The 22,110-nt window shown below is 47.6% G+C and overlaps 1 protein-coding gene across 1 annotated transcript; it reads right to left on the bottom strand.

Moving 5' to 3' along the window:
* Nucleotides 1-10,947: 10,947 nt before the first annotated feature.
* Nucleotides 10,948-20,614, bottom strand: LOC133248783 (uncharacterized). Its single transcript, XM_061419088.1, is given in 10 exon segments — nucleotides 10,948-12,197; nucleotides 12,253-12,903; nucleotides 13,203-13,281; nucleotides 15,899-16,020; nucleotides 16,127-16,274; nucleotides 16,553-16,749; nucleotides 16,845-16,991; nucleotides 17,322-17,514; nucleotides 19,557-19,785; nucleotides 20,517-20,614. Coding segments are annotated over 10 exon segments (2,487 nt in total). The 5' UTR covers nucleotides 20,600-20,614; the 3' UTR covers nucleotides 10,948-11,559.
* Nucleotides 20,615-22,110: the final 1,496 nt, after the last annotated feature.

Raw genomic sequence — 22,110 nt, 5'->3', positions numbered from 1 at the left:
GGTATACCTGTGTTCCCCATCCTGAGCCCTCCTCCCTCCTCCCTCCCCATACCCTCCCTCTGGGTCGTCCCAGTGCATCAGCCCCAAGCATCCAGTATCGTGCATCGAACCTGGACTGGCGACTCCTTTCATACATGATATTATACATGTTTCAATGCCATTCTCTCAAATCTCCCCTCCCTCTCCCTCTCCCCATCCTATATATTTAATAGTTTGCATCTGCTAATCCCAAGCTCCCAGTCCTTCCCTCTCCCACACCCTGACCCCTTGGCAAGCACAAGTCTGTTCTCTACGTCTGTGAGTCTGTTCCCGTTTCATCACTAAGTTCACTCGTGTCATGTATTAGAGTCCACATAACTGACATCATGGGGTATTTGTCTTTCTCTTTCTTGCTTCACTGAGTATGACAATCTCTAAGTCCATTCATGTTGCTGCAAACGGCATCATGTCGTTATTTTTTATGGCTGTAATTCTTTAATATTTATATGAGACTGAGGCAGGAGATAGAACAGCTCCAGGTTGGACATTTACAATCAGCCAGCCTCCTCTTTGCATTTCCTGAGGCAAGAGATAGGTGGTCTCCAGTTGAGGAATTTACAACCACCCCCTGTTTGTGCTCAGAAATGGAAGTAACAACAGAAACAGGGTAGATAGCCAGTCTTTGTCTCCTGCAAACGTCTCAACAGAATAATCACGGCAAGGACAGAGAGGCAAAAACCTTGTCTGAATAAAGAGTAAGGGAGACACTACACTCGTGCAGAAAGGCCCCTTGGAGTCAAAAGTCAGGGGATAACTCCAGGCCATAATGAGTCTTGCTCCTCCCAGAAGCCTTCACTTCAAGATCCATCTTGGCTGAGGGGTGTGTTTGCATTCCAGAGGAGGGTCCCAGGGTAGCTCAGGTGTGGAAAAAGAAACCAGGTAATTGGCCGGAAGGAAGACAAAGACCTGAAGGAACTGACCTATATAAATGACCTAATCGCCTCTTTATTGCGCTCCTCCTCACTAAGGGGGACGCCCATGCCCTTTTTCTCCGGGTATGTATCTATGCCTTGCTTTTATCACAACTAAACAAACTATTTCTCTACGTGCTGTCCCGCTTGTTGTGCTGTCTCTAATAATAACCTTTGTACTTGCATTTACAGTTTCTGCCTCTGTGATAAATGCATTTTTTCACTGGGGGCAAAGCTCCAGGGAAAAACACCTCCTAACCTCTATCCCTTGCTGGTTTGGTGGCTAGGATTCCTGGTTTTCATTCAGGCTATCCAGGTTCAGTTCCTGGGCAGGAAATTAAGACCTTGCTTCTTGCCACTGCTTACTGCTGCCTCACCGAGATCAAAATTGCATACGATACTGTTGTGTAAGATTTGTATGAGTTACTTTTATTAATCCCATTTTATAGAAAAAGAAATTGAGGCTCAGTTTGCCTTCTGTCTGTGGAAAAAGTTTAGCCAAAGAATAAGTTTAACCAGAGAAGTGAGAACATGCAGAAACAAAGGAAAACAGTCAAAGGAGACCAAATAATAAGAGTTTAGACATTAAGCATGGTCAAGGACCTCTAGTTCCTTCTCAAGGGCTAGAGATAATATTCTGAACCATATCCTGTGAGCTGCCTTATAGATACTGAAACCCCAGGTGGAGAAGTTAACTACAGGATGAGCAGACTGTAGCCGTGACATAAGCTGCCACAATTCTAAGAACTAGCCTCAAGGAAATAGGAACAAACCGACCCTGGAACTGAAAATTAAGTGTGCTTAAAACAGTCAAGGTGATGCTGGTCAGACCACCGATGACCAATTTCAGGGTGACTGTCAGAGCTGACTGTGCTGTTTCTGAATGTAGCCCCCTCTCAGCCGACAAAAGCTTTATCTAACCGACTGATTGTCGGTGGGGGGAGTCACCCTTTGGATAGGTGTCTGCCCTCTCCCACTGGTTGCCATAATCCAAATAAAGCAAACTTTCCTTTCCACCAATGGTCTCCTTATTGGCTTTTGAGCAGCTGGTCCCCACTGTGGGTTACGTCACCTCCAAAAATCATGATGTTGGAAGTTAAGGCTTCAACATATAAAATTTGAGGGAGAGACACAGACATTCATTCTGCAGCAACTGCTATTTCTGAGCCTGCTTGACTGATTTCTCCTGTTCTCCCAGACTTTGATCCTGGTGTGTCTCAGGGCATACTCATTGATCTTTTTCTCTTCTCTATTCACTTTCACTCCCTTGGTGGCCTCGTTCAAGCTGTGGCTTTAAACACCCATCCATATACCTACCAAATGAGCCTGAAATTTACATTTTTAGCTCAGACCTTTTGTGTCAATTCCAAATTTACACATCAGCCTATTCAACATCTCTCCTGGGGTCTCATAGACACATTTGTAACTTTTTGAACACAGAATATACAGTTATAACTGTATTGTTATAACAATTGGTTTAATGTTCTGTTCTGCTAATTCTTACATCTGTATCAGTTCTGGCTTTTTGGTGGATTTTTCTCCTCATTATGGATCATATTTTTCTGCTTCTTTGTACATCTCATATTCTTTTCTTGGTTGTCAGATTGTGAATTTTGTCTTGCTGTGTGTGAAGTCGCTCAGTCGTGTCTGACTCTTTGCGTCCCCGTGGACTGTAGCCTGCCAGGCTCCTCTGTCCATGGGGTTCTCCAGGCAAGAATACTGGAGTGGGTTGCCATTTCCTTCTCCAGGGGATCTTCCCAACCCAGGGATTGAACCTGGGTCCCCTGCATTGCAGGCAGACGCTTTATCCTCCGAGCCACCAGGGAAGCCTTACCTTGCTGAGTGCTGAGTATTTTTGTAATTCTATAAATATTTTTGAGCTTTGTTCTGGGATTTGGTTAAGTTACTTGGTAACATTTTGATCCTTTTGGGTCTTGCTTTCAATATCTGTTAGCTGGGACCAGAGCAACATTTAATCTAGGGCCCATTGTCACCTGCTACTGAGGTAAGACCCTCCTACCCACCCTACCTAATGCCCCGTGCATTTGGAGGTTTCCCAGTCTTGTTGGGCTTCCTGGTGGTAAAGAACCTGCCTGCCAATGCAGGAGACATAAAGCAATGTGGGTTCGATCCCTAGGTTGGGAAGATCCCCTGGAGGAGGGCACGGCAACCCACTCCAGTGTTCTTGCCAGGAAAACCCCTTGGACAGAAGATCCTGGCAGTCACAGGGTTGGAAATGATGAAGTAACTTAGCACTCCTAGGACCCTTGGTCTCTGAATATCTGACTTCTCTCAATCTTTGCTAAATATCAGCTTTCTCAATTAGATTATTTCCTTAAAACTTTTAAAAATTCTTTAATACAGCTCTGTGTCTTTGTTTTTGGAACAGATAAAACATCTTGCTGTTGTTGTTTAGTCACTAAGTTGTGTCCAACTCTTTACAGCGCCATGAACTGTAACCCTCCAGGCTCCTCTGTCCATGGGATTTCCCAGGCAAGAACATTGGAGTGGGTTGCCATTTCCTTCTCCAGGGGATCTTCCTGACTCAGAGGCCAAACCCACATCTCCTGCAATGCAGGTGGGTTCTTCACCACAAAGCCACCTGGGAAATCTGGATAAAACATCTACATGGCTCAAAACTAGGAAGATCAAAAGAGAATACAGTGGTAACTTTTCTTCTCACTCCTATCCTCCCCCAGAAACCACCACCGTTTCTTATTTAACCTTTCAGTGGTATTTTATGCATATAAAAGCAATATATAACTACTCTTTTAAAAATACAAATGGTGGTATTTTATTACACTGTTCTGCTTCTTACTTTTTTCATTTATCTATCTTAGAGATTGAATGACTATGTTGTATTCCATTATTTGGATATTGCATAATTTACTTGAAACTTTGTACCAGACATTTCAGAATTCAGGATTCTCATACTTTGCTATAAGAAACAATGCTGGGGTGTTCACCCTTGTGCATAGGTCTTTTATCTCATATATGAGAATATCTGTGGGAAAAATTCATGGAATTGTGGGGTCAAAGGAATGTGCCTTGGTAATTTTGATTCAGTTCAGTTCAGTTCAGTTGCTCAGTCATGTCGGACTCTTTGCGACCCCATGAGTTAGAGCACGCCAAGCCTCCCTGTCCATCACCATCACCCGGAGTTCACTCAAACTCACGTCCATTGAATCGGTGATGCCATCCAGCCATCTCATCCTCTGTCGTCCCCTTCTCCTCCTGCCCCCAATCCCTCCCAGCATTAGAGTCTTTTCCAATGAGTCAGCTCTTCCCATGAGGTGGCCAAAGTACTGGAGTTTCAGCTTTAGCATCATTCCTTCCAAAGAACACCCAGGGTTGATCTCCTTCAGAATGGACTGGTTGGATCTCCTTGCAGTCCAAGGGACTCTCAAGAGTCTTCTCCAACACCACAGTTCAAAAGCATCAATTCTTTGGCACTCAGCTTTCTTAACAGGCCAACTCTCACATCCATACATGACCACTGGAAAAACCATAGCCTTAACTAGATGGACATTTGTTGGCAAAGTAATGTCTCTGCTTTTCAATATGCTCTCTAGGTTGGTCATAACTTTCCTTCCAAGGAGTAAGCGTCTTTTAATTTCATGGCTGCAGTCACCATCTGCACTGATTTTGGAGCCCCCCAAAATAAAGTCTGACACTGTTTCCACTGTTTCCCTATCTATTTCCCATTAAGTGATGGGACCAGATGCCATGATCTTCGTTTTCTGAATGTTGAGTTTTAAGCCAACTTTTTCATTCTCCTCTTTCACCTTCATAAGAGGCTTTTTAGTTCCTTATAAGGGTAGTGTCATCTGCATATCTGAGGTTATTGATATTTCTCCCAGCAATCTTGATTCCAGCTTGTGCTTCTTCCAGCCCAGCGTTTCTCATAGGAATAATTAAAATAGTTAGAAGCTAAAGATTTAAGGAATGTTGTAATGTTAGCATATTTTACTATAGCTTATAGAGATTAAGAATTTTGGAGATATTAGTGGTTAGAAGCCTTTTTAAAGAAAGTGAGCTCAGGATACTAGGGGCAAACAGGATTTAGAAAGATAAGAAATAAACTGAGGAATGTGGTATGCAGCCCAGACATTAGCATGAGTTACAATGTATTCACAAGGACACATGAGAAGAAGTAGATAAGAGTATGGCTGAGGCAGGAACTCCTTTTGAGGGGCAGCAGTGATTTATGGAGACAACAAATCTGGGTCAGGGGGAACTGAAAATGTCAAATCTCTGACCTAATGCTTCTGTAGAAGTATTAAAGAGAATCTTAAGCTTGAAATAAATATGCAGTCCAGGAAAACTGAGAGGCTGCATCGTTTCTCATCAACACTGCCCATCCCTTTAGGCTGATTCCCTGGCTGCTGGAGCTGGACTCTGGCAAGTGTCTGTTTTTTCTATGTCTTCACCATATAATGTATTACCTTTGCCAATCTTACTGGTAAAAAAAGTGGCATCTTAATTTAAATACCTTCTTTTTTATGAGTTAGGTTAAATCCAAAAGTCCAAAAGCAATTTGCACTTTTTTCTGTTAATTGTTTATTCTCAGAATATTGGTTTAGTCCTCACTTTCCTATTCAAGGCCCTTGAAGAATAAAATGCATGTGACTTTGGGGGAAGAGAGTGGAAACTAGGCAGGTCAGAGCAGTCATTGGTCTCCTGAGGACACATAAGATAATTACAATAAGGACCAGGGACTCAGAATCTTAAATTTGCCAGGAATCTTAGAAATAACACACAACTGAATTTTTTGTATCTAGTTTTAGTTTTTACCATTTTCATCTCCACTCATTCCACTCCTGCCTCCATTGGAATCCTGAAAGTGTTTCACTTCTAAAAACATTTCTAAACATTAAAAAAACTGCAATCAGCATATACTCTTCAAATGTAGCCCACGCCACTTGTGTATGCTTTCACAAGACTCTATGAGAAAATGCTTTCATTTTCACTTATAGAAGTCCACAGTCCTGAAATCCTCAATCCTGACATCTAAAACGTTCTTAGAAATGGAAAGTGTTCTATAATAGGTTTGACACCAAAACTTTGAAAGTGGCAAAATCTGACAGTAACTGATGGGTAGCTGTTTAGAGTTTTTATCTATCATACTTACTGTGAGTATCCAAATGTTTTTCAGAAGGATTGTTCATCATCTTTACTCTTTTTTAAAATTGGAGTATAGTTGTTTGCAAGGCTGTGCTAATTTCTGCTGTACAGCAAAATGAATCAGCCATATGTATACATATATCCCTTCTTTGTTGAATTTCCTTCTCATTCAGGTCACCACAGAACACTGGGTGGAGCTCCCTGTGCTGTACAGCAGGTTCTCATTAGTTACCTATTTGATACACAGTGTCAGTAGTGTATCAGTAGTGTAGATGCCAATCCTAATCTCCCAATTCATCCCACCCTCTCTTTCTCACCTTGTCCCCTGCTGGGTCCACACAGCTGTTCTCTACATCTCTGTTGCCTCTTCTGCCCTGCAAAAAGGTTCATCAGTACGATTTTTCTAGATTCCACATGTATGCAAGAATATATGATATTTGTTTTTCTCTTTCTTACTTCACTTATCTATGTTCTTACAGGGTGTTTCCCTGGATGCGGCTGTAATATAATGATATTATATTATATAGATGGTATATTGCATTTCTGAAATCTGTAAAATGTTCAACAGTCAAAAGCACTTGAACTTGATGGTGTCAGATAAGAGACTGTGGACCTGCATTTGGACTTAAAAACTTGTCATTGCTCAGGAATGTTTTAACTCTGCCTTGATCTCCTTGAATTCGGGAGGCCTGTGTGAGTCAGCTCAAGTAAAGTTGTTCAGACAAGTCCAGCAGAGTCAGTTGTGCAATAATATCATGAGAATGTGAAATGTTTAGTCACTCAGTTGTGTCTGACTCTTTTGCCTGGCTCCTCTGTCCATGGGATTCTCCAGGCAAGAATATTAGAGTGGGTTGCCATGCCCTCCTCCAGGGGATCTTCCCGACCCAAGGATCGAACCTAGGTCTCCTGCAATGCAGACAGATTCTTTACTGTCTGAGCCACCAGGGAAGCCCATCATGGTAATATTCTGGCATCAATAGTTATAGTGCTTATCCCAAGTTTTGGGTCTACCTCTGACATTTAAACATATCTTAAAGAATACAGATTATTTGAAAATATTGTTAATGGATTTCCCTGGCTGTCCAGTGGTTAAGACTGCGCTTCCACTACAGGGGTACAGGTTCCATTCCTGGTCCAGGAACTAAGACCTCACATGCTGCAAGGTGTGGCCAAAAAATAAATATACACATAAGTAAATAAATAATTAAAAAGATAAAACTACTGTTAGTGACTTAATTTGAGAACCAAAATGTCATACCACTCTTCTCTTAAGGAGTATTTGGAGATTGGGAAGTGAGCTGTTAAAAAAGTCTTATATATGAAACTGTTCATGTAGGAAAATAAGGATTTTCTGTGTAGTGTATAATCAAAACAAAATACAGAGATAAATTATCTACAACTTTAATGACAAATGTTTGCAGCAACTTAACTGTTCTCATTGCCTTACTAAGTAAATATTTTACATATGATCTCACTAAATGTTTGTTTAATTTTTTTGGCTGTGCTGGATCTTCGTTGCTGCGTGGGCTTCCCGTTGCAGTGGCTTCTCTTGTTGTGGAGCAATGCACTAGGGTATGCTGGCTCAGTAGTTGCGTCTGGAAGGCTGCAGAGCTCAGGTGCATGGGCTTAGTTGCTCTGAGGCATGTGGGATTTCCCACACCAGGGACTGAACCCATGTCTTCTGCATTGGCAGAAGCTGAAGTTGAATGGTTCAATAAAGACCTACAAGACCTAGAACTAACACTAAAAACAGATGTCCATTTCATCATAGGGGACTGGAATGCAAAAGTAGGAAGTCAAGAGATACCTGGAGTAAGAGGTAAGTTTGGCCTTGGAGTACAAAATGAAAGCAGGGCAAAAGCCAATAGAGTTTTGTCAAGACAAACAAACACCCACTTCCAACAACACAAGAGCTGACTCTACACATGGACATCACCAGATGGTCAATACCAAAATCAGATTGATCATATTCTTTGCAGTCAAGGATGGAGAAGCACTATACAGTAAGCAATAACAAGCCTGGGAGCTGACTGTGGCTCAAATCAAGAATTCCTTATTGCAAAATTCAGACTTAAATTGAAGAAAGTAGGGAAAACCAGTAGACCATTCAGGTATGACCTAAACCAAATCCATTACTATTATACAGTGCAAGTGACAAATAGATTTGAGATTATATCTGATAGACAGAAAGCCTGAAGAACTATAGACGGAGGTTTGTGACATTGTACAGAAGGTGGTGATCAAACCCATTCTCAAGAAAATGAAATGCAAAAAGGCAAAATGGTTGTCTGAGGAGGCCTTACAAATAGCTGAAAAAAGAAGAAAAGTGAAAGGCAAAGGCGAAAAGGAAAGATATATCCATCTGAATGTAGAGCTCCAAAGAACTGCAGGGAGAGATACGAAAACCTTCCTAAGTGCAAAGAAATAGAGGAAAATAATAGAATGGGAAAGACTAGAGATCTCTTCAAGAAAATTAGAGATACCAAAGGAATATTTTCATGCAAAGATGGGCACAATAAAGGACAGAAATGGTATGGACCTAACAGAAGCAGAAGATATTAAGAAGAGGTGGCAAGAATACACAGAAGAACTATACAAAAACGGTCTTCATGACCCAGATAACTACAATGGTGTGATCACTCACCTGGAGCCATACATCCTGGAGTGTGAAGTCAAGCGGACCTTAGGAAGTATGACTATGAACAAAGCTAGTGGAGGTGATGGAATTCCAGCTGAGCTTTTTCAAGTCCTAAAAGATGATGCTTTGAAAGTGCTGCACTCAATATGCCAGCAAATTTGGAAAACTCAGCAGTGGCTAGAGGACTGGAAAAGGTTAGTTTTCATTCCAGTCCTAAAGAAAAGCAATTCCAAAGAATGTTCAATCTACTGAACACTTGCGCTCATCTCACACGCTAGCAAAGTAATGCTCAAAATTCTCCAAGCAAGCCTTCAACATTACATGGGCCAAGAACTTCCAGGTGTTCAAGACGGATTTAGAATAGGCAGAGGAACCAGAGATCAAATTGCCAACATCTGTTGGATTCATAGACAAAGCAAAAGAATTCCAGAAAACCATCTACTTCTGTTTCATTTACTACTCTAAAGCCTTTGACTGTGTGGATCACAACAAACTGTGAAAAATTCTTAAGGAGATGGGAATACCAGACGACCTTACCTGCCTCCTGAGAAATCTGTATGCACGTTTGAACAGGACATGGAACAACAGACTGTTTCAGAATTGGGAAAGAAATAACATCAAGGCTGTATATTGTCATTCTGTTTGTTTAAATTATATGCAGAGTACATTACGCAAAATGCTTGGCTGGATGAAGCACAAGCTGGAATCAAGATTGCCAGGAGAAATACCAATAACCTCAGATATGCAGATGACACCACCCTATGGCAGAAAGTGAAGAATAACTAAAGAGCCTCTTGATGAAAGTGAAAGAGGACAGTGAAAAAGCTAGCTTAAAACGCAACATTTAGAAAACTAAAATCATGGCATCTGGTCCCATTGCTGCTGCTGCTGCTGCTAAGTCGCTTCAGTCGTGTCCGACTCTGTGCGACCCCATAGACAGCAGCCCATTAGGCTCCTCTGTCCCTAGGATTCTCCAGGCAAGAATACTGGAGTGGGTTGCCATTTCCTTCTCCAATGCATGAAAGTAAAAAGTGAAAGTGAAGTCACTCGGTCATGTCCGACTCATAGCAACCCCATGGACTGCAGCCTACCAGGCTCCTCCGTCCATGGATTTTCCAGGCAAGAGTACTGGAGTGGGGTGCCATTGCCTTTTCCCATTACTTCATGGCAAATAGATGGAGAAATAATGGAAACAGTGACAGACTTTATTTTCTCGGGCTCCAAAATCACTGTAGGTGGTGACTGCAGCCATGAAAGTAAAAGACGCTTGCTCCTCGGAAGGAAAGCTAGACAGTATATTAAAAAGCAGAGATGTTACTTTGCCAGCAAAGGTCCGTCTGGTCAAAGCTATGGTTTTTCCAGTAGTCATGTATGGATGTGAGGGTTGGACCATAAAGAAGGGTGAGCACCGAAGAATTGATGCTTTTGAACTGTGGTACTGGAGAAAACTCTTGAGAGTCCCTTGGACTGCAAGGAGATCAAAGCAGTCAATCCTAATGGAAATCAACCCTGAATATTCATTGGAAGGACTGATTTTGAAGCTTAAGCTCCATTACTTTGGCCACATGATGCGAAAACTTGACTCATTAGAAAATACCCTGAGGTTGGGAAAGATTGAAGGCAAGAAGAGAAGGGATGACAGAGGATGAGATGGTTGGATGGCATCACTGACTCAATGGACATGAGTTTGAGCAAGTTTCGGGAGTTGGTGAGTGACAGGGATCCCTGGCATGTTGCAGTCCATGGGATTGTGAAGAGTTGGACACAACAGAGTGACTGAACTGGACTGAACCAGGGATTAAACCCGAGCCCTCAGCAGTGAAAGGGTGGGAGTCCTAAATGCTGGACCTTCGGGGAATTTCCTGTAGCTATGTTTTCTCACTGTGAACAGGGAACCCTTACTGATGCTCAGCACTTTATCCGTATTAACTCATTGAAGCACCTCAGTGATGCTTTCAGAAAGCATCATTATCCTCTAAGAAAACATCATTATCCTCCTCTTAGTGATGAGGAGGGCTTCCCTGATGGCTCACATGGTAAAGAATCCACCTGCAATGCAGGAGACAGGGGTTGAATACTTGGGTTGGGAAGATCTCCTGGAGAAGGAAAGGCAACATATTCCAGTATTCTTGCTTCGAAAATCTCATGTTCAGAGGAGCCTGGCAGGTGACAGTTCATGGAGTCACAGAGTCATACATGATTGAGCGACTAACATTAGAGTAAAAAAAACTGGGTCTAAATAATTTGCACAAGATCATATAACTTCTGAGTGCCAGAATCAAGATGCAAAGGGAGAGATGTCTGACTTCAAAGCTCAGCTCTTGAATAATACCCAATATAGCATATAAGTAAGACTTTTGTTCCCTTTTTAGCATGGTTCAAACCTACAAAGCATGTGATTTCTGTCATTAAAAAAAGTTTTAAAGCAATCTGCAATGAGTTTGAGAGTAATTTAGTAATGCAGAAAGTCACAACACTGCAGCTTGAAGGGATGTGAGGAGTATATGAAGAAACGGCACTGATATACCTGTAGTGGTGGTGCTGGTGCGGGTGTTAGTGAGGGTGGTGGTGAGGGTGGGGGGGTGGCGGTGACTGGATGGTGATGACGGTGGTGGTAATGGTGATGGCTGTGGTGGTGATGGTTCTGGTTTTGATGGTGATGGATGGTGGCAGTGAGAGAGTGCTATTTATGATATTCCAGTCTCTATCAGCTCAAGTGTCTGCATCATCAACCTTATTAGATGCCTCATGGCAACCCTGACGTCAGTGCACAGGATATATACCGTTGGAGGAAATTGAAGAAGATTTCCAAAAGATTCCCCTGGGTGGTTGTGGTGGTGCGGATGGTTATTGGGGTGGCGGTGGCGGTGGCAGTGGGCATGGCGGTGGGGGTGGAGATGGAGGTGGCTGTGTGGGTATGAGTGGCATTGGCGGTGGCTGTGGTGGTGGGCATGGAGGTGGGGGTGGAGAGGGAGGTGGCCGTGTGGGTATGAGTGGCAGTGGGGGTGGGGGTGGCGGTGGCAGTGGGCATGGAGGTGGGGGTGGAGAGGGAGGTGGCTGTGTGGGTATGAGTGGCAGTGGGGGTGGGGGTGGCGGTGGCGGTGGGCATGGAGGTGGGGGTGGAGATGGAGGTGGCCGTGGGGGTATGAGTGGCAGTGGGGGTGGCGGTGGCGGTAGCGGTGCCAGTTGAGCTGGGGGTAGGGGTGGATGTGGCTGTAGGGGTGGCTGTGGTGGTGGCTGTAGAGGTGGCAGTGGGGGCAGAGGTGGGGGTGGTGGTGCCTGTGGGAGTGGGTGTGGGGGTCGCTGTCAGGGTGGCAGTGGAGGTGTTGAGTGGGGTTTGGGTGGCGGTGGCTGTATGGGTGGGGGTGTAGGAGGTGGTGGAGGGGGTGGTCGTGATGGGGGTGGTCCTGGTGGTGGTGCGGGTGGTGGTGCGCTTTTGGGATTGGGGTATCTTAATGGAGATTTGTGGGAATCCTGGTTGGATTATCGGTGGGTGTTGGGCCAGTTTTCGTGGTCTGCTGGTGGGAGTGGTGGCGGTGCTGATGGGGGTGTTCATGGGGGTGGCGGTGGAGGTAAAGGTGGAAGTAGGTGTGGGGGTGGTGGTTGTGGTGGCGGTGGGCGTGGAGGCGGGGGTGGGGGTGAGGCTAGGAGTGGGGGTGGCGGTGTAAGGGGTGGTGGGACTGGGGGTAGTGGTGGCGGTGGGGGTGGTGATGGGGGTGTTCACGAGGGTGGCGCTGCTGGTGGCGGTGGGGATGGAGGTGGAGTTGGAGGTGGGGGTGGCCGTGGTGGTTGTGGTGGCCGTGGGAGTGGAGGTGGCAGGAGCAATGGGAGTGGGGGTAGTGGTGGGCGTGGTGTTTGTTAGGGTGGGGGTGGGGGTGGCGGTGGGGGTTATGGTGGGGGTGGCGCTGGTGGTGGCGGTGGGGGTGGGGCTGGGAGTGGGGGTGGCAGGAGCAATGGGAGTGGGGGTAGTGGTGGGCGTGGTGTTTGTTAGGGTGGGGGTGGCGGTGGGGGTGGCGGTGGCGGTGGCGGTGGAGGAGGTGGTGGGGGTGGGAGTGGGCTTTAGGTTGTCAGTGGGTTTGGGGGTGGGAGTGGGATTGGTGCAGGGCTCACAGGTGAAGTTGCTCAGCTTGGTCTTCTGGCCTCCAATGTTGCCTGGCCCCTGCTCCTGGCTGTGAACTGGCTCTTCACACCCTGGAGAGGAGAAGATGGGGGTGGAGAGGGAAGTCAGTGGGAGGAGTGGGAGCCCACAAAACAAGCTGAGAGCCTTCAGGAGACATGGCCAATGGGGGCTCTCCTGATGCACCAGAGTTGGATGGGATGAAACTCAGTTCTGGGCAGAGTTCCTCATCTGCAGAGATGAGGGCCGACTGGTTCCCAGTGGGCTGGAGCCTTCAAAGGACAAGTCAGGGGAATGGCTTCTGGGGACAAAGCTTAGGCCTGGCCCTCTTTTCCTTCTCATGGGGGAGACACATGCTTGAGTTGCAACTTACTCCTGCACCTGGGCATGGCACGGTGCCATGTGCCATCATCCTGGCAGACAGCTGTGAAGGACAGGAGTGCCTTGTTCCCCTGTTGGAGCAGAGGTGGAGCAGCCATTAGTACAAGGAGGCCCTGAGGCTCCCTCCTGCCCTTGCCCACAGGGGAGCAGTAAGGATGCAAAGTCAGCTCTCAGCCCTTGAACCTCAACACCTGTGGACGTGTCTCCTGGCCCTTCTTCCTAGCCGGTCCTCTCAAACCAGACTGACAGATGGGCGCACTGAGCCACCCAGCAGGAAGTCAGAGCTGGGGACTTGCCTGGTGGTGCAGTGGTTAAGAATCTGTCCTCCTGTGTAGGGGATGTGGGTTTGATCCTTGTTCAGCGAACTAAGACCCCACATGCTGGGGAGCAACTAAGCTCAAATGCTGTAACTGTTGAGCCTGCATGCTGATGCAGCCAAATAAGTAAATAAATAAAAGGTTTTTTTAAAAAGCCAGAGTTAGGGCTAGTTGTTACCTCCAATAATCCCCTCTGTAGACTCTTGAGGGGATTTCAGGAGTTTCCACTGAGGTTCAGTTGAACACCATAAATTTATTTTTTAAAATATTTATTTATTTTGGCGGTATCGGATCTTAGCCGCCGCACTCAGGATCTTTGATCTTCTTTGTAGGATCTTTAGTTGAGGTATGTGGGGTCAGGTTTTCTGACCAGGGATTGAACCCAGGCCCCCTGCATTGGAAGTGCAGAATCTCAAACACTGGAACACCAGGGAAATCCCTGAACTTCACAATTTCAAATTAAAAAACGAACAAGTCACAAGCCCAGTTGTGTGTTCTCTGCATTGAAACAAAAGTCTCTGCCCTGAAGTAGGGCCGTGTTTCTTCCCTCTGGACGGCCCTGCCAGGTAAGCCCCGTATCACCCCATCGCCCCCAGGCTGCAGTCTCCTCAAGGCTAAGGGCCTTTCCTAAAATACTAGCGCAGCCCAGCCACTTTCAAGGGAGCTCGAGATGCTGACATATGCTAGGTGCTGTCCTAGGCCAGCAGATGGCAGGGACAGGACAGGAGATGGCACCCTGCAAAATGAAAAGTAACTGGGCAACATGAATGAGTTTTATTAACACCAACAATCATCTCAGATTGTTAGCCCTGGAACAGACTGCAAGAGAATGTGTATAAGAACTGGGATATCTGAGCAAAATGTAAATAGTTGTATCGTCCCTCAGTCATATCCAACTCTTTGTGACCCCATGGACTATAGCCCACCAAGCTCCTCTGTCTATGGGATTTCCCAGGCAAGAATACTGGAGTGGGTTGCCATTTCCTTCTCCAGGGGATCTTCCACTCCCAGGGATTGAACCCATGTCTCCTGCATTGCTGGCAGAGTCTTTACTGCTGAGTCACTGGGGAAGTCCACATAAAAAGTAATGTGAGATAAACTGTGTGACTAGGTTTAAACTTGATGGTGTGAATGATAAATGACAAGGTAAGGGTGCTGATGGCATAAGATGGGGTGGGTTGTAACCTGAATGGTGGAGACGGGGGAGTGCCCAGGACACTCAGTTCTTCCTGGACTAACTAGCAGTGATCTGGCTGACTCATCTCCATGCACCATTTAAGGGAAGCTCCATGAAGCCTGTGTGAACATGTGCATTTCTTTTTACTGTACTTCCCACCTCGAGAACACTGCCTGTCACTGAATCAACACTTAAAATGTTTGTTGGGTGAATTCACCACAACAAACTAAAGGTCTCTTCTCTGATTCAGGGTGGGTCTTCCAAGGGGACCTACTGGACACGGATGAGACGTCCAGTCCCAGGTCTCTGGCCAGGGCTAACTCCAACTGTATCTTTTTAAAATAGCATTTTATTTCTTTATCTTTAATTATTGTTATTATTAATTGCCTTCACTGGTTCCTCACTGCTTTTGGTAGTTGTGGCGCACGGGCTTAGTTGCTCTGAGACATGTGGGATCTCAGTTCCCCAACCAGGGATCAAACCCACGCCCCCTGCACCAGAAGGTGGATTCTTAACCACTGGATCACGAGGCAGTCCCGAGAGTAGCATTTTAGTTTCTCAGCTTTTGTGAGATTGACCAATGGAGCAATGACCATTTGACCAATGGACCAAACTGCATTCTTTCCTGGGTCTGCAAAGCTCTGGACAGGGTGGTGGGTCTGGGGTAAGACCACTGGTGGACATAAACAGAGCCTCTTTTGATTGTTCTATTGGGAATGCTGCCCAGTTCATGAATCATCAAGTAAAGCCAGGTAGGACTTAAAAACAAAAACCGAGAGCCCTGGAGCAAGAGGCAGGGGATTTGTTGCCGGTCCCTGCTGTACACAATCCCAGTGATGTTGAGTGAGTGAGGCCTCACACTTCAACTCCACCCCCGCCTGTTTGGTTCCTCACTGCATAGTGAGTTGTAGAGCGAGGTCCTGTGGTTCTTAGACTTGGCTGGGCATTAGAATCACCAAGTAACTGTAGGTAATCTCATACCCATGGTCCCCTCCAGATCCATGGACTAGTCTCTAGCAGAGGACATTAGTATTTAAAATCCTTAATGTTTCCAGTGTGCAGTCAAGTTGGAGCAGGCCGGGTAACCCTTCCAGCTCAAACATGCTTATGTTTCCATGTGGGGCTGAGCTACCATCTACTCTGGGCCTGAGCATGTGATTTACTCCAGAAACCACCCTCGGCCCTGGGTCTTACCTCCATGAGCTGGTAGCCTTCTTTGCAGGTGGCAGTGAAACGGTCCTTGAAATGATATAGAGGCTGCAGGTCCTGAATGATGGTGCATGAGTCCAGGGTCTTGGGCTGAGGGCACGTGATGACTGTTGGGGAGACCAGAGGGCACGTTTATTTCCGAGACACTGTCCTCCTTTTACCTGCCTTATCCTGCCCCCTTTCTGGCCCATGAGGGGCCCCAGACAGCCTTACCTTCACTGGTGTAGCACAGCTTCCAGCCCCGGCTGTCCCCTGACTCATCCGTGAAGAAGAGCAGGTCCACTGAGTTGCTTTGGGTATCAATGCGCTCAGGCCTTTGCTTTCCACAGAACTCACCAATGTTCCTCCCACTGACATAGATCTGTGGAGGCAGGGGAATGGAGGGAGTGTCATGTCTCCAATTCAGACACAGGGCCAGGGCGGTGGTGCTGGTGGTGTGGATCCTGCTTGGTGTATGTTTTCAGCTGGAGGGGAGAAAACCTCCCAAGGACCCACCTGCCTGGTATGTAGGACAACTCATGTGTGATGTTGGCTATTTCTGTACCTGAGGGCCAGACGGTCCAGTGGGGATGGGGGGTGGGAGGAACCATGTGGGGATGGGAATGAGAGGATTTCTCTCTGGGGGTGGGTTGGCTGTACCTTCAGCTTGTCGTAGGGACAGTGTATTTGCTGGTGGTCATCGATTTCAAAAGGCTCCAGGAATTGGAGGTGGAGGGTGTGGCCTCGCTCTACTCGGATACTGTAGTTGCAGCGCAGGTCAGGGGGGTAGGGCCGGGGGTACTCCAAGCTGGAGATGTAGCCTGAGGGCTCCGTGAACAGCTCGCTGCTGCATTCGGCTGGGAGAGCAGAGCGGGAGCGGGAGCGGGTCACCCAGCGAGCCCCACCTTGCTCAGTCCCTGCCTCCTCTGAGACCACCCAGGCAAGACCTCACCCTGGCAGGAACGCCCATCCGGCTGGAGCTCATAGCCTGGACGGCAGGAGCAGAAATAGCTGCCGACGTAGTTGTGGCACAGGTGCTGGCACCGGGCCGGGGGGTCCTCCTCGACTGAGTTGAGCTGCAAGGCACATTCGTCCAGGTCTGGAAGAGATTCCGGAAGGAAGGATTCAATTCCACAGAAGCCAGGGGCTGGGGCGGGGCAGGGACCTGTGGAGGCCCTGGTCTCAGCGAGGTCACTCATCAGAGGCTTAAGGACAAGGTTATCTCAGGCCACCTGGAACTCCTGGCCCCTCTGACCCTTTCTGGGACCTGCTCAGTGGGGACAGGGCCCTGGTGGATAGCTCTGTCCTAGAAAAAGCTCTCTTGGGAAAAAACAAGAAGGCCAGGCTTCCCGAATCTTTGGATTCAAGAATCCCCTTTTCTGGAGCCCATTCAGTTTGAGCCCAGGAGCCCAGCACAGGCACCACTCACCCACGGCTTGGTAGTATGCCAGGAACCCCTTGTAGAACATGATGGTGCCGTTCTCCTCGTTGGAGAAGTCCGAGTGGAAGGTCAGCATCATCTTGTTCCCTTGGGACATGAATTCCTTCCTTCCTGGGGGGTTGCCCAGGGGAGAACCCAGCTGCCCACAGAACCTCCCCATGGTCTTCTTATCAGCAGAAATCTGTGGAGGAGGGACAGACGGACAAGCTGTTGAGGGGACATGTCCCACATGGAAGGTTATGAAGGTCATCCTTCTCTTGTCCCAGAGAGGGGATCCCGCCCTGCTCCCGAACCCCTGGATGGTCTCCAGTTGCTCTCTACCTGCTGGGCTCTGGCTGTTCCAACTTTCCCAGAGGCCTTTCCTCTGTCCTGCATCCCCACCGACTGACCTTGCACGTTATCCTGTGTCTGGGACTCGGCCCTCCCTTTTTATGACCCCCAGCTATGACAAACCTAGACAGCATATTAGAAAGCAAAGACATCACTTTGCTAGAAAGGTACGTCTAGTCAAAGCTATGATGTAGTAGTCATGTATGGATGTGAGAGTTGGATCATAAAGAAGGTTGAGCACTGAAAAACTGATGCTTCAAATTGTGCTGGAGAAGACTCTTGAGAGTCCCTTGGACAGCAAATAGATCAAACCAGTCAATCCTAAAGGAAATCCACTCTGATTGTTCACTAGAAGGACTCATGCTGAAGCTGAAGCTCCAATATTTTGGCTACCTGATATGAAGAGCTGACTCATGGAAATGGTCCTGATGCTGGGAAAGAGAGAAGGCAGGAGGAGAAGGGGATGACAGAGGATGAGATGGTTGGATGGCATCACTGACTCAATGGATGAATTCAAGCAAACTCTGAGACATGCTGAAGGACAGGGAAGCCTGGTGTGCTGCAGTCCATGGGTTTGAAAAGAGTCTGACATGACTTAGTGACTGAACAACATGTGTCAGACCTTTCTTTACCCCCATCTCTTCCCGTGTCCACCTCCCACTGGAATCCTGGTTGCCTTTACCTGGTTTCTATCATTCCTTCATCCCTAGAGGCTGGATGGTCGGCTTTACCCTCTGTCCTGTCCTTCCACCTATCTTGGTCAACCCATTCCTGTCCAGCCATGACTCCTGATATTCAGCTGAATGTGAGCATCCGGGACCTACCAGCTTAGAAGGCATCACTGAGATCCCTTTACTTCTTCCTTCACAGACTCCTTAACTCCTGCAAAGCAGAAGATGTCCCTCCTCCTATCTCATCCCCACTTTGCCTGCTACCAGGACCCTCCCTACCCACTCCAGTGTTCTTGCCTGGAGAATCCCAGGGATGGTGGGGCCTGGTGGGCTGCCGTCTATGGGGTCGCACAGAGTTGGACACGACTGAAGTGACTTAGCAGCAGCAGCAGCAGGACCCTTCCTACCAGCACTGCTGACATCCCAAGTCCTCTGGGCTGGGAAGATATGGCATTTTCATGGTATGCTTTTATACCCTCCAGGGGATCTCCTGGAAATAGTATTTATGGGTTGTGTGTAGGCTCTATCTGAATCCTGAATCAAGAACCTCATTTTTTAATTTTTATTTTATTTTTAGGCTGTGCTGTGCAGCATGTGGAATCCTAGCTCCCCACCTAAGTTCCCCAGGAATCAAACCTGGGCCCCCTGCCTTGGGAGCACAGAGTCTTAGCCACTGGACCACTGGGGAAGTCTCCAGGAATCTCATTTTTATTGGATGTAGAAAGAGGGACTGGGATGGGGCCCTTGGTCATGACAGAGGAGAGGGGACTGAGCCCACTGTCCTGGCTAGACACCACCCTTGAGCCACCACCACACACATGCCGCTTCCCCACGTCCCTGTGTTCCTGGTGAGGAGGCAGCCATGGTGACACTCTCCATGGCAACAGGGAAACCGAGGCATGGAAGTTTCCAAAATCCTCTGGGCAAGTAAGCAGACAGGGAAGGTTTTTCTGACTTCTGTGGACAGTGCATTCCCCAAGAGCAGGGCCTGTCCCCTCCCTCTCTGTTTCTCCCCTCTGTGCTCCACGAGGGTCTCTCAGAGCAGTGGCCTACCATCCTCGACACCCCTGGACTTCCAGAGCCCCACCTGGCCATCAGCTTTCACTGGCTTGGGGCTGTGTCCCCAGGCAGGGTGTCCTAGCCAGGCCAGTCAGAACCCGGGTCCCCTGGTTCCAGAGACACTCAGTCCTCCCTCTGCCCACCCCCCTAATCTGCCCCCTACCTTGACATAGTCATAGAAACAACCTTGCGAAGGCTCCAGGTCAAACTGCCAGAAGACAAGCTTCACCCTGTACCCCATGGGTACTGTGATCACAGTGGTCCTCTCAAAATTGTTAGGGTAAGGCTTGGGGAACAACGGGGACATCACCTCCCCGTAGAACCCCTGAGGGGTGGGGATGGCGCCTCCCACCCTGTAGAACAGGACCGGCAGCAGGAGGTGTAAGAGCCACCTGCCAAAAGGAAAAAGGTGTCTGTAGGGCGGGAGGGGTGCAGAACTTGCTGTCTGGTAGGGGATGGGATTGCCGTACCGCTGGGCATTTTCCTCTCGGTCCATTCTAGGTCTCAGGGAGATGTCCTAGGGTGGATGGGGAGGGTGCAGTGGGGAGGCTGGTCTCTGGAGCTGCTGCACTGGGTGCGCCTCCCCGGGGCGGTGTCCAGTCCAGAGGTCATCACACTCCCCCCACCTCTCTCCCCAGCCTCCTCCCTGCCCTGTTGCATCACTCTGCTCCCCTTTCAGGAATCGGGCTGGCTTGGACCAGTAAACTGAGGGTGAGGGTTTCCAGTCATGGTCTCTGAAATGGCTCCCACATGCTCAGCAAGGCCTCTGGGAGAGACCACCTATGGAAGAAGGTCTCAGGCATAGAGCCTGACTGTCTAGGCCGAGGGAGGGACCCCCCCCCAGGGACCCCCACCAACCCCCACTTTGCTGCTCCCTATGAGCTGGAGGAGGAAGGCAGTTGGCCTCACCTCCTAGGTCTGAGCCTCCTTTCTCCTTGGAAGGAGAGATGGGGCATGCATTTGCGAGCGTGCATGTGTGGGCACACTGGAGGGATAAGGTGTATGGGGAGGGTTAGGGTGCTCCCAGCTCCCTGAGTAAGTCTGGGCACAGGAGGCCCCCTGTGCACAGGATTGTCCCCTCTGGTTTCTCCCTCCTTCCTTGGTCCCCACCAGGCTTACTCACATTTCTCCAGGGGCCTGTTGTTGGATCCCTGACTCTCGTGATAGCATCTTCATCCACTCTGTGACCAGGGAGAGCAGGGTCATGCAGAGGAGGGAAGGGGGAGGGAGGGACTGTGGAAGGGGAAGGGGTGACCTTTCCGGGAGGAAGATTGTACAGAATGAACTATTTGCATATAAAAACCCCAAGTGGAAAATTCTGTTTGCACTTTAGGTTTGGTTTTGTAATGCCCGAGGGTGCTGCCACCTGCTAACTTGGAAATGTTCTAGAAAAAGTGCTAAAGGTTACACAAACCGTGAACGTGCAAAAATGACTGAATTGTGCAGTTTAGTGATTTTTATGTTATATGAATTTTACATCACACACACACACAACACTTTAAAATGCTAGGCTTTCAGGCACTATAGCATCAACGTAGGGAAATATTTGGGGGAAGAGAGCCTGTCTGTGTATCCTTAAAGCAGACCATGTCAATAGAGGGTTTTCTCTTATTTCAGCTCATCTGTTCCTTTTCCTCTTCCATTTTCCATGAACTGTGGTGTTGGAGAAGACTCTTGAGAGTCCCTTGGACTGCAAGGAGATCCAACCAGTCCATTCTGAAGGAGATCAGCCCTGGGATTTCTTTGGAGGGAATGACGCCAAAGCTGAAACTCCAGTACTTTGGCCACCTCATGCGAAGAGTTGAGTCATTGGAAAAGACTCTGATGCTGGGAGGGATTGGGGGCAGGAGGAGAAGGGGATGACAGAGGATGAGATGGCTGGATGAAATCACTGACTCGATGGACGTGAGTCTGGGTGAACTCCGGGAGTTGGTGATGGACAGGGAGGCCTGGTGTGCTGCGATTCATGGGGTCGCAAACAGTGGGACACGACTGAGCGACTGAACTGAACTGAATTCTGTCTGGCTTTTCCTTTCTGGGTTATCCCTTGACCCTCAAGAAGAAGGGGTGTGCTCCTTGCTTCTCCTTTTCTGGGCCTTCTTGGTTCCCCTTTCCTTCCTCACTTTCTCCCTCTCCTTCCCCCTTTCTATTCTAAGGCCGCTGTCCGGTACCCACAGGCCCATTCGCAGCTGAGGCCCTTCTGGTCAGGAAACTAAAATCCCGCAAGCTACATGCTGTGGCCAATATCTATATATAATTTATGTATTTTTAATTGAATGAAAAATGCCAACTTTAAAACATTGTGACTATTATGCAACACCCCCACCCCCCCGCCCACAGTATTTATATTCTCGTGGCCTTGAATGTCTTAGGAAGAATACCCAGGAAATAGAGAACAGGGAAGGATGTGAGACTGGTGCATTGGTGCACTCATGTAGTCATTCATTCCTCAGATACTCACAGAACTTACTTCTTTTATCTATAAAATATTATTTTATTGATGTATAATTGATTTACAATGTTGTGTTAATTTCTGCTGTACAGCACAGTAATTCAGTTTTATATATATATTCATTTTCATATTCTTTTCCGTGACAGTATGACAGGATATTGAATATAGTTCCCTGTGCCACACCTTAGGACCTTGTTGTTTATCCACTGAGCACTGTACTTGATTGCAAGAAACCGAAATCAACTCTGGTAGATTGTAGCAGAAG

Source organism: Bos javanicus, chromosome 5 (assembly GCF_032452875.1).
Source record: "Bos javanicus breed banteng chromosome 5, ARS-OSU_banteng_1.0, whole genome shotgun sequence".
Lineage (NCBI taxonomy): Eukaryota > Metazoa > Chordata > Mammalia > Artiodactyla > Bovidae > Bos > Bos javanicus.
The sequence above is the reverse complement of the archived record's forward strand: the minus strand, read 5'-3'. Positions and strand labels throughout refer to the sequence as shown.